This window comes from Talpa occidentalis, unplaced genomic scaffold, assembly GCF_014898055.3.
Source record: "Talpa occidentalis isolate TD23 unplaced genomic scaffold, MPIMG_talOcc4v2.1 talOcc4.6, whole genome shotgun sequence".
NCBI lineage: Eukaryota > Metazoa > Chordata > Mammalia > Eulipotyphla > Talpidae > Talpa > Talpa occidentalis.
The window spans coordinates 84,087,254-84,101,814 of record NW_023604972.1 but is presented as its reverse complement, the minus strand read 5'-3'; the positions used below and the strand labels follow the sequence as shown (position 1 = coordinate 84,101,814).

General features: G+C 38.3%; 1 protein-coding gene across 2 annotated transcripts in view; it reads left to right on the top strand.

Moving 5' to 3' along the window:
* The window catches only part of ADAMTS6 (ADAM metallopeptidase with thrombospondin type 1 motif 6), a 236,129-nt gene that overhangs the window by 206,099 nt on the left and 15,469 nt on the right, over positions 1-14,561 (top strand). Inside the window, exons 22-24 of one of the 2 annotated variants that reach the window (XM_037529678.2) lie at positions 2,627-2,831; positions 11,759-11,935; positions 14,283-14,439. In XM_037529678.2, the coding sequence (XP_037385575.1) occupies positions 2,627-2,831; positions 11,759-11,935; positions 14,283-14,439 (539 nt within the window). Of the gene's footprint in view, positions 1-2,626; positions 2,832-11,758; positions 11,936-14,282; positions 14,440-14,561 lie in introns of those variants that run through there. The other variant, XM_054688138.1, reaches the window with a different exon arrangement.

The following is a 14,561-nucleotide window of genomic DNA, read 5'->3' as shown; positions in this document are numbered from 1 at the left end:
GGCCTCCCCGGTGGCGCAGCGGTTGAGCGCTGGGTGCGAAGCTGCCCGCAGTCTCTGCAGCGCTGGTTCGATCCCCGGCTGCTCCCCGGCCACCAGAGGAGGGTCCCACATGGCGCGCAGACCTCCCTGCCGCCCGCAGCTCCCCTCAGCAGTGTACTTCACCAGAGCTCTGGCTCTGGTGAATTCTCTCACCCTCCCATGCTTCTGTCTGTACCAGTGCTTGTATAAACAAACAAACAAACAAACAAACAAACAAATAAATAAATCTTTAAAAAAAAAAAAAAAAACCGAAACACAATGCCTGAACTCTGTAGCCTTCAGCATACATTTATAAAATCAAATGTAGTAATATATCAGTCAGTGTCCTGGGTAAAAATAACAGATCTCTTCAAGTTTATCTAGCTTCTGTGCATCAGAGGATTTATATAACAAAGCTGGGAAAAGTATAAAAGAAGACCTGGATTGTGAAATGGCTAGAATCAAGGACTCAAACACCATTAAGACTCTAGAGCGCCTCCTTTTTTTTTTTTAAGATTTTTATTTATGGGGCCTCCCCGGTGGTGCAGTGGGTTGAGCGCTGTGCTGTGAAGCTGTCTGCAGCCGGCGAGAATCCCACAAGGTGCGGCAGACTTCTCCTGTTTCGCTCGCTGCTCCCCTCAGCAGTGTATTTCTGTCGTCTGCCTGTTCTGCTCCCTGTTCTGTCTCTGGTGAATTCTCTCACCCTCCGTGCCTCTGGCCTGTACCGCAGCTCTTGTATAAATCAATCAATCAATCCGTCAATCAATCAATCCTTAAAAAAAAATTATTTATGCATGCAAGAGCTGGGAAATAAGCTGAAGGTGTGGGGGTAGGGGGTGGGTGAAAGGATTCACCAGAGACAGAGTGGGGAGCAGAACAGGTGAATTGACTGAAATACACTGCTGTGGGGAGCAGCGGGTGAGTCAGAAGAGGTCTGCTGTGCCATGTGGGTAACTCCCTGGCCGGGGATCAAACTTGTGCTGCAGTGGCTGTGGATAGCTTCATAGTGCTGAGACTCAGCCCCTTGGGCCACCAGGGAGGCCCTAGAACTCCTCCTTTTAGAGCCAGCTCCCACTTGACAAGGAATATGACCACTACCAGTTCTTATATCTTCATATACTTTTGCAACCAGAAAAGAAAGGGTCTCTTTGCTCTAGCGAACATATAAAGATTCTGAAACATCATTCTCACTGGTCTCATTCAGAACATGATACAAAACCCCTTGGACCAATTAATGTGCTCAAGAAAATCCTTCAGAAGTATTTACACAACCCCCTCCCCCCAAAGTTATAGATGTGACAATTCATTGATGACTTTGGTGGGGAAGGATATACCAGCACATCTGAGACATGTTCATTTCATTAAGACATTTGAGTTCTCACATTAACAGTGAGTATGGCCATGTTATATCTTTTTAGAAGTAAAAGGTTGAAAACAAGGGAACTCCATGTTTTCCCAGATCTGCATCAGGGTTCTTCTCTAGCTGCAGGGTTTTTTCAAATAAGATTTATTATATTTATTTGTTAATAGAAGAACTGGGGTGTAGGCCAGAGGCACAGAGGGTGAGAGGACTCAACAGAGACAGAGTGGGGAACAGAACAGGTGGATCCAATGAAATACACTGCCAAGGGGAGCAGCAGGTAAGACAGGAGAGGTCTGCTGTGCCTTGTGGGTTAGCTCCCAGGCTAGGGATCAAACTCAGGCCCCAGCAGTGATAGCACTGAGACTCAACCCCTGGCCACCAGGGAGGCCCCTAGCTCCAGGTTTTTTAACACTCCCATGTCTTCAGCATGGATACTTGGACCTTCTCTGCTCTTGTAAGGTCAGTAAAGGAACATCTACCTGACATTCACTTCTGAGAATTAGAAACAAACCCCTTCCTGTAAGGGTGGTTTTAGCACAAAATCCTTGATGGAGGAAGAAGCTGCCTCAATGTAATAATAAAAATAGCTCCTGTTTCTTGGTTTTTGTATGCCAGACACTGTTAGAAACCTTCAGTCGCCATGCTGAAGCCAGCGAGTACCGGCTCCTCAGACTCTGTTATTAGCATCTCTTATTCATGTCAAAATAGTAGCTTCAAATTGGTCACAACGAGATATTTACACCACAAAAAAATTGGCAAATGAGAACTCGAAGAGCCAGTTGTTAAACATTTACCAGCATGTTACTGGGAGCTTCATATATTTTGCCTTACTTAATCACTTAATCCTCATGTCATTCCCCTACTTATATTGTTACCCTCATATTAGAAATTAGGAAAGGAGAGAGAGAGAGAGAGAGAGAGGACGAGTGGAGGGAGGGAGGGAGAGAGGGAGGGAGGAAGGAAAGAAGGAAATTACCTTAGCAAGGTATAAAAGCACATAGTGTGTTATTACTTGTTTGAACCTGGGTTCTCCCTGCTTCTAGGCCCATGCACTATGCTTGAGAAAGCGATGGACCATGAGTTATCTTTTCCTTAGCCTCTCCTCCATTTGACATTTGTCAGCTAAAATGTCAGCTCATTTAGGAAGAGGATGTAGTTTGTTGATCAAAGTGCCTTCATTCAGCTGAACATCTCCAGCTGCACTGAGAAAATGCTTTTCTGTGTTTCTTCCCCTCATTGCTGTAGGTGGTTCATCGGGGATTGGCTGGAGTGCAGCAAGACTTGTGATGGTGGGATGCGCTCCAGGGCAGTACTCTGCATCAGGAAGGTCGGACCTTCTGAGGAGGAGACACTGGACTACAGTGGTTGTTTAACGCACCGACCTATTGAAAAAGAGCCCTGCAACAACCAGTCATGCCCACCTCAGTGGGTGGCTTTGGACTGGTCAGAAGTAAGGAAATCTGAGGCTGTATGTTTTGAGATGTCTTAACTATCAATACCAAAGCATTTAATGTTAAGGACACCTGAGCATGTGAGCATCTTAGAACTCAACAAGTAAGGACTGCATAATAGCGAATATGGCCATGTTATATTTTATTGCTGTTTGTCAGGCAGTAAGGATTATTTTTGGGTCAGGGAAATCAACGAAGAGCTACTTATCAATTTGATTCAAAATAAGCGTAATGTGAATTTGGAGGAATATTACAGTGAGCATTCTTTAAGTGATTTTTCTCCTCTGCTATTCTTGAGCAATATCACAGGCTCAGCATTAGCAGTATGTAATACTCATTTTCCAAGTAATGTTCCATTCTAAATACATGCCCTGTAGAGATAAATCTTTATCAATTTATTATCCCTTAGTAAATATGTGTGTGTGTGTATATATATACACATATGTTTTAATTGTTTCTATTGCATCAGGGAGAGGGAAGGAACATGGACTTGAGGGTTATAGCATGCCAAATAGTGAGATTCAAATTTTATCATTACCTCCACTTATATGGTTGGTGGGTAAGACCTTACTAAGATAATGCTTTTCTGGCATACTTCATATAAAAATGTCTAATAAAATCCAGAGGCCTCAAAAAATGGTCTTATGAAAAATGAGGTAAGAGATAAAGTTAATTATTAACTCCTCATTCTGTGTGAGATATTCATATACACATACCAACCATTCTCCACATTTCCCAAGGAAGAACTGAATCCTTCTATAGTGTTGGTTAATGTTAAGAAGAATGAGTACCTGGCTATGTAACTAAAGGTCATTCTTCTGGAGTTAACAAAACAGGATGCATTTCCTTCAGGAAACACTGTGGTACATGCTTTGGGTATTTCCTGCATATATATAAGTTGTCTGAAAAAGAAACAAACAGAAAAACAAATTAAGCATTGTTCTAGATGTAACTTTCCCCTTTGTGACTCTTACTGCTTAACTTGGCATTATTTTGCTAGAAGCACAGGGCTAAAAGAGGGACTGTGAGTAAGATGGTACATGGAAATGGAGATTCTGACCAGTGGTGGTTATCCATGGAATCTTTGGCAGGAATTGGGAGTATTCTCCCAAGTTTCCTGGCCATACTTCAGCTTCAAAAATTACATTTTGCCTACCTAACTATATTTGTATTTCAATCAATTGTAGGGGTATTATTCACTTGGTGGTTTTGGAAAACAATTATGGACACTATGCTGGCTGCATAGTAGATGCAACAGAAGTATCCATAAATTGTTTTCCAGCATAGTTGATGGACAGCATAGTGGATCGACTAACTCATAAATTGATTTTAAAGATAAAGGCCACCATTGAAAAGGAATAGATAGATGTTCTATAAAGTTGTGCATAGTAGTAATTTCTTGTCATTCAGTGTCTAAGTCGCTTGTAGATGTCCATAAATAGTCACTGATAGTGAAGACAGATTTGTTATTGGGAAATCATAATGAGAAACCTGATGTTTGACTGCAGCAGTTCCATGGCTTTAGGTTAAGTCAGTAAAAATTACTAAACACACTGCTTACTAAACACACTGCTATAGGCACAATGGATTTTATATATATATATATATATATATAAAGAATCCTATTAGCAAGGGAAAATCAGAAATATCCAGGAGACAACAAGAGAATAATATGAGACAGTATTTAATAAAATGGTGGGCAGTGAATTTAAAATATTTCTGTTACATGGATATTCAGAATCACCTTGAGTAGGATCAGAAGACTTTTTAGTTGAACTAAATGTTAAGTGATATAGGATTTGAAGTAGGGAGGAGAATTGGGAAGACAGAGAAGGTATTTCTGGTGAGAGAAATAACTGAATAGGAACAAAGTTTGTATGATACAAGTTGGGTAATGGAACAGGGTTTATTTTAAAGAATAAATGGAAGATAAGGTTAAATAAAATAAAAACCAAATTGACAATATCTAGTGCTAGTAAGGATGTGGAGCAACTAGAACTCTCATGTATAGATGGTAGGAATTTAAAATGATTCCGGGACTTTGGAAAATTGTTAGGCATGGTAAATGTTAAGTTTAAGTTAATTGTTAAGTTAAACTTAACATTTGCCATGCAACATTTACCATATAATACATCAATCCTAGTTCTATGTAATTACCCTAAAGAAATAAAAACCTATGTTCACATTAAAACTGGGAGGGGAATGCTTTGCTTACTTTCGCCATAAAGAACTCAAACTAAAAATCTACAAAGTCCTTCACTGGTGAGGGAATAATCATACTGTGATACTTCATACAATGGACTACTACTAGTAATAAAAAGTAACAAACTTACATATACAAGATAGGTAAATTCAAACCCATTTTGGGGGAGTAAAATGAACTCCCCTCAGAAAGCTGGAAAAAAAATAGTAATAGGTAATATAGAATATTACCTATAGAATATAGAAATATAGAAGTATAGAAATCTATATCATATTATCCTTTTACAAAAGTGAAGAAAAATAGACAAGTTCTTGAACAGAAACTGGAAGAAATTTCTGCCAACCACTAAAACCCTAAAACATCCTTGTATACAGCCTTGTTTCACATTGGTCTCTTGGCCTACATTTTTCTGTATCATCTATTTTTATTTTAACATAAAACAACCAAGTATAATCATCTTGAGAAGTAGTTTTTTGCACATCACTATATGTATTCATTCCAAATACCATTTTAAGATTTTCTTCTGAATTCAACCTCTTACAGGACATAGTTATCTTACTCCTAGAACTCTGAATCTTACCTATCCAATCTTAGAAGTGATGTCAAATGATTCCAAGAGCCTCTTAGAGACTCCCATAGGCTGCCTGAGGAAATATGTGTAAGCAATAGGAGCATTTTCATCACAGGTCTTTTAAAGCTTGGTGAAAAGGAATGGAGCTAAAGGTGTGGAGAGCAGATGACAGGACTCAACACCTCACATGAAGCACTGTCAGCTGCTATTGTCTCTTCACAATGGAGGCAAACTCTTAAAAATATATTCATATTCAAGAAATACTGCCTTTACTGTCACAAAGATTCTAGTTGAACACATCTGTACCATCATCTCAGCCTTTGTTCAGTAGAGAAGAGACCATATTTGTTCCATACAATCCCTCCTGTTTGTTTTCCAAAGAGGGATGTGCTCTGACCTTTTCATTTCCTTACTTTACCAGGAAGCCCACCTCTTTCCTAGATGGATTAAAAATAAAGAAAAGTAAATAGCATTGAGTGAAATAGATGTCTACATAGCTAGGCAGAACAAAGTGAGAACAAGGAGGCTATTCTTCCCAGAGGAATGGAACACCTCCCACTAATGAAAAGAGGAGGTCTCAGCAGAAGAGCAGTTAACTCTTGCAAATATTTCACACAATATTCTTTTTGATACACCCATGGAAACTTTCCTCTTCTTTCTGCCCCCTCCCCATTTCCAGCTCTCAGCTGTCTGAGCCCCACTAATCACAAGGGTGAGGTTCAGCTGGTGAAAACATGTTGCAGTTAGAGGAATTTACCATTTGACCTTTTCCTTTTCTTTGCCACTGCTCTAATATAAAATTTCCATTGTTGCAAAGCCAGGAATAGTTTTCGTGTTCCCCATCAGTGAAACCCACCGAGCGCTTATGGCAAGAGAAAAAAAAAAAAAGTCAAATTACCTTGGTAGAAAATGGCTCTTCAGCAACCTTTTGTGAAAGTAATGAAGCCATGACTTTCCCATTTCTTATAATCTAGCCTCACTCTTGGGATCACCCATGCTATGTTGGACTTAAACGGTTTTCTGTTTTTGCCCTCCCTTGGCAAGCAACCCTTGAAAGCATTGCTGCATACTGTGGATGGGCTCCAGCAATCCTAAACCATTCTTTTGATGTATTGAAATAGTTTTTGACTCCCACAGAGCACCCATTGAAAAAGGGTTGTTTCTTGTACTTACTCTTGGACAAGTGGACGACTAGCATCATACTCTGTTGATTTTATTGGACTTACATTTAGGTGGCATTACTTAAGAAGGATGGGGGGATCTACAGACTAGGGACTGTCCTTTGTTTCAGAAGACCATTATGGTATTACCTGGCTTATTCCTAGTTTCTATTCTTAGTGCTAAGGAAATTAAACCTGGCTCTTAAGAGTGGAGTCAGTCTAACCCCATTATTTCTATTCTTTACAAGTGAGAGCCAACTTGTTTTCCTTGGTGTGGTTTGAGATTTTTTTTTTTTCTGCAAAATATGTCTTTGATTTTTAATCATAGAGCATTAAACTAAAGTATAAGTACATCTCTCATAAAAATTACCTCCTATATCCCAGTGAGATGAAAACAAACAAACAAAAAATAGTCTGGTCAGTTTTTAAGTAATTTTGAGATCCGATTATATGACTAAAAAGAGGAAAAATAGTGAGAATAATTTGCTAAAGAATAGATTGTCCACTTAAATAGTATTTTCTAATCAGTGATTTATTATGAGAATGAATGGAATGGATTTTGACATTTGCAACTTTGCTTTAATCAAATTTAAAAATTTGTATTAGTGAACCAAGAACTTAATTTCTAATTATTACTAATGCATTTTACTGCATACTCAAAAAGCATATAAAAATATACCCTTTGCATAAGTATAGATTGGTGATTGTCATTGAATAATGCTTTGAAGTATTCATAAATAAGTTAATGCCTATTAATCATATACATAGTCATGGTTTCATCGTACTTTTCTAGAATTTTTTTTTAGAGAGCTAAGTACAACTGAGGTTGTCAGATGAATAAATATATTTATCAGATGGCTAAAGAAGGCAAAGATGAAATGTGGGCTAAATAAAGCAGAAGGAAGAAGTAAAAATAAAAACAAGCTGAGGAACATTGCTGCTTGAACATCTCTGATGTCAGGAGAGAAAAATTTGCAGGAAACAATTCTGCTTGGAATGAAGCTGGTCTCAGTAGCATTGTGTGACTTTACTATTTTACAATTTTTAAACATTTAATTTTAGAATCTAAGAGGTGAATTATTTGCAGAGATCATAGTTGAGATTCTGGCTGCAAATATGTAATATTTGTGGTCAGACCTGAGGGGTCAGAGTTGGTGTGTTCATTGAATCAAAATATGGCAAAAGTGTAGTTTTCATTCATTCACTATGGGATTCTCTACCTTTACTACTATAGGATAGAGTATACTTGGCTTATTTAGTGTAATCTTGGCTATAATTTTCTAAAATTATTTCTTGTTTTAGTAGAAGATAACACTGTACATTTAGCTTTGCATTGTCCCACAGAAAGCTTGTATCCCTTTGTACATTTATCTTTCATAGTTTAATTCTGGTAGGGACCTGCCATCTGGATTTATCTGTACTTCTCACTTTGACAGTTTCTCACCTGTATGATGAGCATGAAGTTAATTTAACCCTTCCTGAGGGTTCCTTGAGGACTAGGAAGATTATGACATGCAAAGGATGTCGAACACTGCCTAACATTTCACAAATATGAGCATTGCTTTGTCACTTTTTCCTTCTCCCTATTATTGTCAGTCTTAGATGTTTTGTTTTTGGTTTTCTGAGGACTTTTCAAACATACATGCATGAATTGTCAGACCTTGCATTGTCTGCCTCCCCTAATTGTAAGCAGGTCACTTGACATAGGCACTTAGGAAAGATTGCTAGATATTGCTACCGTCTTCAAATAACAGTAGAAGCTTCTTGCTAATGGAAAAGGATATTAGAATAAGCAAAGGATTTATGTTTCAGGCTTTAGTATACGTATGTGTGCTTTTAAAATGCGGAGGAAGGAAGGGAGCAGTACATGTTTCAATACATGTTCCCAATATCAAAAGCTAGTTACAGCCTCAAAGTACTAAAATTGAATTCCCTATACAGTCTGTATGTTACTTCCTATCTTTCTAAAATCTGAAGTACCCTTCTATCCTCTTGTACTTTGCCTTAATTTTTTTATACTAATTAAACTTTGTATGTATTCTTATGGCTTTCTTTCTACTGATGCTAAGAGCTAAATTTTGCATCATAATGCATAGGACTTAGTCCCAGCTCTCCCACTTGCTATATGTTTAATTGTGAGTAAGTTGCTTAAACTTTTTCCATCTGTAACAATTCTCAAAAACTTGTATAAGACAGTCCTCCCTGGTGGCCTAGGGGTAAAGTCGCAGCACTTTCATGCTATAGCCATTGTGGCCTGACTTTGATCCTTGGCCAGGGAGCTAACCCACATGGTGCAGCAGACCTCTCCTGTCTCATCTGCTGCTCCCCTTAGCAGTGTATTTCAGTGGATCCACCTGTTCTGCTCCCCACTGTGTCTCTGGTGAATCCTCTCATCCCCCCCACCTCTGGCCTACACCCCAATTCTATCAGTCAATAAATTAAAAAAAAAAACTTGTATAAGAAAAATATATGAAAGTATTTTTTGGACTGTGATGCCTTAAATAGTAGTAGTGTCATTTTATCAATAATAATACTAAACATTAAGAAAGGCAAAAATCCCAAAGACTGACTTCTAGTGTTGGTGGAAGGTAGAAGAGACTCAGTGTGAAGTCACGAAGGCTAGACTTCAGTGGAGCAAAATCAAGGGACTTGAATAAGGAATCTTTTCATTCTACAAAATCAATGATTGAAAGACATGACCACAAGTCTTGTTTTCTTTAAATATAAAGTAATAGTGTTGGTATGAGGATTAGAAATAACACATGCAAAGTGCATAGTATAGTACATAATTTGCAAGACACACTCAGTAGAAGTTAGTATTAGGTCTGGCATTTCATGGCAGAATTTCTTTCTACCAGTTTCTAGGACAGGCAAATTCTAGAAACTAACTCTTGCATTGTTTCCTCATTATAAAAACAGAATAATAATTGCCATCTCACAGGATTTTTATGAAGACTATGTAAATTATAGCACTTAGCACACCACTTGGTCTACACTGTATATTAAGCAGTAACTGCTACTCTTTTATCATTATTAACAGTAATAGCCATAGTAGCAGTAGCAGCATTAGCTTTGTGCCTAACCCTGCTGCACTAGCACTAGGAAATAGGAAATTATTTTGTGCAGAGAGTTGAATCTAAAGAGGTAAATAGAGTTTTCCTATCATGGTATGGTAAGAATATTTAAAGAGTTCGAATTTTTATCTTGAAGACAATAGTGAATCATTGAAGTTTTTTTTTTAAATCAGAAGAGGATATAATTGGATTTTTACTTTAGAGTGTGGATTGGGATAAGATAAGAACAGTGAATGGGAGACTGGTTGAAAGTCATTACACTGTTACATGTAGGAAATAATGTTTTTCCGAAGTAAGTTTAGTGGCAGTAGAGACAGAAAAATAAAAAAATGTGAGAGAGAGTTAGGAGTTGGATCAATAGGACCTGTGATTGATTATCTGGTTAGAATGAGGCAGCAGCTAGACATAAGGACCTTGATTTGGCTGTGAAGTTTAGGGATAAGGAATTTCTCTGTCGATCTCCAGGGCCCTAATGAAAGCCTCTTCTGGAGCTATTTTGGAAAGCACTAAATGCTAATCTCTGGCAAAGGAAAATCTTAATTAAATTTTTTCTAAGTGGGAAGGAATGCCTGTATTGCACTCATTGCAATGAGAAGCATTCATGGGATGCTTGATTTTCACCTGAAAAATGTAAAAATTTTATCCTTCTTTCTATGACATGTATTAGACTGACATGATTGCCACTGATAACCCACTCAGTGGTGTGGTGTGTTCATTAAGACACCCCCATCCCACAAATAGTGCCTCTTCATTTATCTAGTGTAAATCAACACCATCCTCTTTCCAGATAAAAAATAATATATAATTGCTAAGTGCATACTGAAAGGCATCTGTTGGGCCCTAGGAGTCAGGAAGGTGTGGGTACAAAGATGAAACAGAAATGAAATAATTTTAAGGAGCTTATAGTCTGCTAGGGATGAGAAGATACATAAGTGCATAATTATAAAATAGACAGATGGTGATTAGGGATGCACAAATTTATACATCCTACATCATCTTTTGTGGTACAACCTTGTATTCACATGTCTGTCTCCTACGTAGAACTATGAGATCCTGAGCATAGAGATTGTCTCATTTATCGTCATACTTTACCACCCCCAGTCTAGTGTACTTCCTGTAGAATATTGAGAAACTTTTTTTTTTTTTTAAAGGAAAGTGTGGAAATGAGATTTCAAATGTTCTGGGTTAGGACCTCTCGAAGGTCCTAAGGACTAAGAAAAATACAGATTTTAAGGAGGTGTCCACACATGCAAGGGAGAAAACTGACTTTTAGTCAGTCACCATGTTCGATGGGTAACTAGCAACAGAGCAGTCCAGTTAACCTGGAGAAACCGTAAGAAGCAGCATCTTGTCCTCAGTATGAGGAGCTGACTAGTTCAACCAAAGAACAGTCAAATTCATTCAGATTCACTGATAGGGAAAAGTCCTGAGATTTTCTGTGCAATGAACCTTCACACGTGATCACATGTCCTTAGCTGTCACACTGTAAGAAAACACATCTAAATCAACACAAAGACAAGTTCTCATAGTCTACTGATAACATAAGAATTGTTTTTGAGAAGATGACGCCCAGCAAGTAGGAAACCAAGGATTCCACATTCCAAAAATTAGCAGAATCTTATCACAGCTGAATGTGGTCAAGGATGGGGTGATAGAAGAATAAACTTACCCTCAATAAAAGAAGAAAACGAGTTAGCCAAGAAAAGCAAACATTAGATTTAGCTCGTAAAGACCTTAGGGAAAAAGATAAAAGTACTTTTGCTTAAAAAGTAAGGAATTTTCACATGTGAAAGACGTTGTCTAGAATTTAGTGCATATGTATATTGTATACCCAAACGCACATTTACTTCAAGAAAGACTTTCCTCAAATTTCCTTGTAACTCTGAATGTTATTTATTAGCATTTGTTTTATTTCCAGTGCACTCCCAAATGTGGCCCAGGATTCAAGCACCGAATTGTTCTGTGCAAGAGCAGTGACCTCTCTAAAACATTCCCAGCTGCACAATGTCCAGAGGAAAGCAAACCCCCTGTCCGCATCCGCTGCAGTTTGGGCCGCTGCCCTCCTCCTCGCTGGGTGACAGGAGACTGGGGCCAGGTAAAGCAGTTGGACTGTGGGCTCCTGCTGAAGCAGCACTTGACTCACTTGAGGTTCCTGATTGGGTCATTGTAAGGGCAGCAGAGAGGAGACACAACACTTAGAATCTAGGTATGAATCTGAGTGGGAAACGGTGTACGAACAGGAACAGCCACACAGACACCCTGTCATGTTCCCACACCTGTACTCTTCCACTGATTGCTGGATCCTAACATTTTAACTTAAAATTAAAAGGGAAATCACTGAGGTAATTAGAGTTGAACAAGCTACCAAAGCTTTGGATACTAGTCCCAACCCTCTCCACTAATTTGAGAACAAACCAGTTAATACCGGTGTCTTAATTTTCTCACTTGCAAACTCTTCTTATCCTCACAGAGAAGATGTGGGGGGGCGGGGGGGTTAATTAGCATGCTGTTGTGATTGCAAGTCTTTGAAATGCTATTAATATTTATCATCAGTGGATTTATCTGAAGGATGCTATGAAAAGGGAGGCCAATATCTAGGGCTTTTGGTATGTATTGTTATTTTACACTCATTTCCAGCTTATGTTGCCATTCTTATTTTTCTGTTTTCTGACTCCTAAATTGTGTTGTCTTGCTGAGGGCCCCCTTAAATCCTTCAAAAATAACTTGGCTAGAAGAAAAATAAAGTATTGTTCCTTTGAATGTTAAAAAGGAAAACCTAGGTTGCATTAAAAAATAATGCTCCAGAAAGTAAATTTCTATACAGAGTTTTCTCCCCCCACCCCGCCCATGGTTTTATATTTAACATTGTAGCTAGTCATTTTTTAATATCTGAGACTCAAATAAATCATCATGGCATTTAGCTGTACTAGTAATGGACCTGCCATTACTTATCAGACATGGATTTCTTAGAAGTTACCAGAAAATCTGGCCAAAATTCAGTATTGCTGGAATATGGCAATTTCTGTATACCTCTTTTATTATATTTGAGGGAAAGATTTCCCGTCTTCCTATGACAAGTAAATATACTTGTTCCATGCTCAGTGCTGAAAAGGGGGTATGATCATAAAATAATATTTCCATTTGTATAAGAAATAATTAATAATTTGCATTTGTATAACAGTATTGAGTTTAACTTACACAGTGCCCGAGTGGAATACAGATGATAAGGGTAAGCATCGTATGCAGTTGTTTCACTCTAGAAGTGTGACAGGTTCACAATACATAATTGATATTATGCTATTAACAATACCGATGCATCCTCATAATTTTTCTCTTACTTTAATTTTTTAGGTAGACATTTCCTTCCCTGTATTTTCTTTGTTGCAATGCACTGTCACCTAAAGTTCAGTTGAAAGGTTTTGCATATCAGTTTTTTTCCCAAATTAAGTTATCAATTTGAGATTACTCTTGTAAATGTTATAAAGTCCCTCCTTTTTCTTCCCATATATATTTTCAATTCATTTTCCTAAAATTAAAACTCATGGGTTAAAATACATTTTCAAAGATACCTTAGTACATTTTGTGGTGCTTTAGTTTGTCATTCTGTGTTTAGAAACTTAAAAATAAAAGTGTCTATGAATACCCCTGCAAGTCCTGTAAGTGCTTTGCAGAGTCTTTGCAAACAAATCCAGCAGGGCCTGTCTGTTTACCTTGTAAACATCACCATTGCCTTTCTTGGCACCAGTTAGCTCCTCTTCACTTTGATCCTAAATCTCACAGACTTTCTGGTATTCTGGGTGGTAGACCCAAAGAATAGACCCAGCCTGAAAAGCTGAGCAGTCCCAGCTGAAACTAAGCTATGCAAACTGCTCTGAAGTAAATGAATTTGTAGTAGAAGAAGATGGAGAGGAAGGCACTCAGGCTTGTTCAGCTGACAATACCTTAGAAAACTGGAGGTTTTTATTAAAGCTCTTTAAAAAATAACGACAAAACTATCATCAGGTCCCATAGCAGCCACTGAACTAATATTCTGATCAGAGACACAACACTCCAATTAGACTCTCGGGTTGTTTGTCCACAAGCCTATAAATAAATAGAGGGCAGTTGTGATGTTCCTGCACCGTATTTTATAATCTCTGATTATTCTACTTCATTGTAAGAATTTTCTCATTATACTGCTGGTAGGGGTCACCAACCCTTCTTAGAACTATTGGGATAATGGCCTAAGAAATCTCTATCCGTTGTCTTCTGTGAACTGTGTAGCTTCCATTTTCCAGGATCCATGAGTTTCCAAATCAATTCTATTCATACACTGCTCCAAGATTAACTACATATAGATTTTAAAAGCTCAAATATATGATGTTTAAAATGACAGTATCTTTTTTACCTCCTGGACATGGTCGAGATGAGTATTTTGTTTCTCTTTGTGTTGTTGGGTTTAGTGCTCTGCTCAGTGTGGCCTTGGACAGCAAATGCGGACTGTACAATGTCTCTCCTACACTGGACAGGCATCTAGTGACTGTCCAGAAACTGTTCGGCCTCCATCGATGCAACAGTGTGAAAGCAAATGTGACAGTACCCCCATTTCCAATACTGAAGGTGAGTTTCCCATGGAGAAGGGGGCTGTGGTTTCTACTGACTCACCTATACTGGTTCCCAGGGTTTGAAAAGCCCCATAAAATCACTGTGGTAGTGTAGTTTGTAAAGAGCATTTGTGAAAA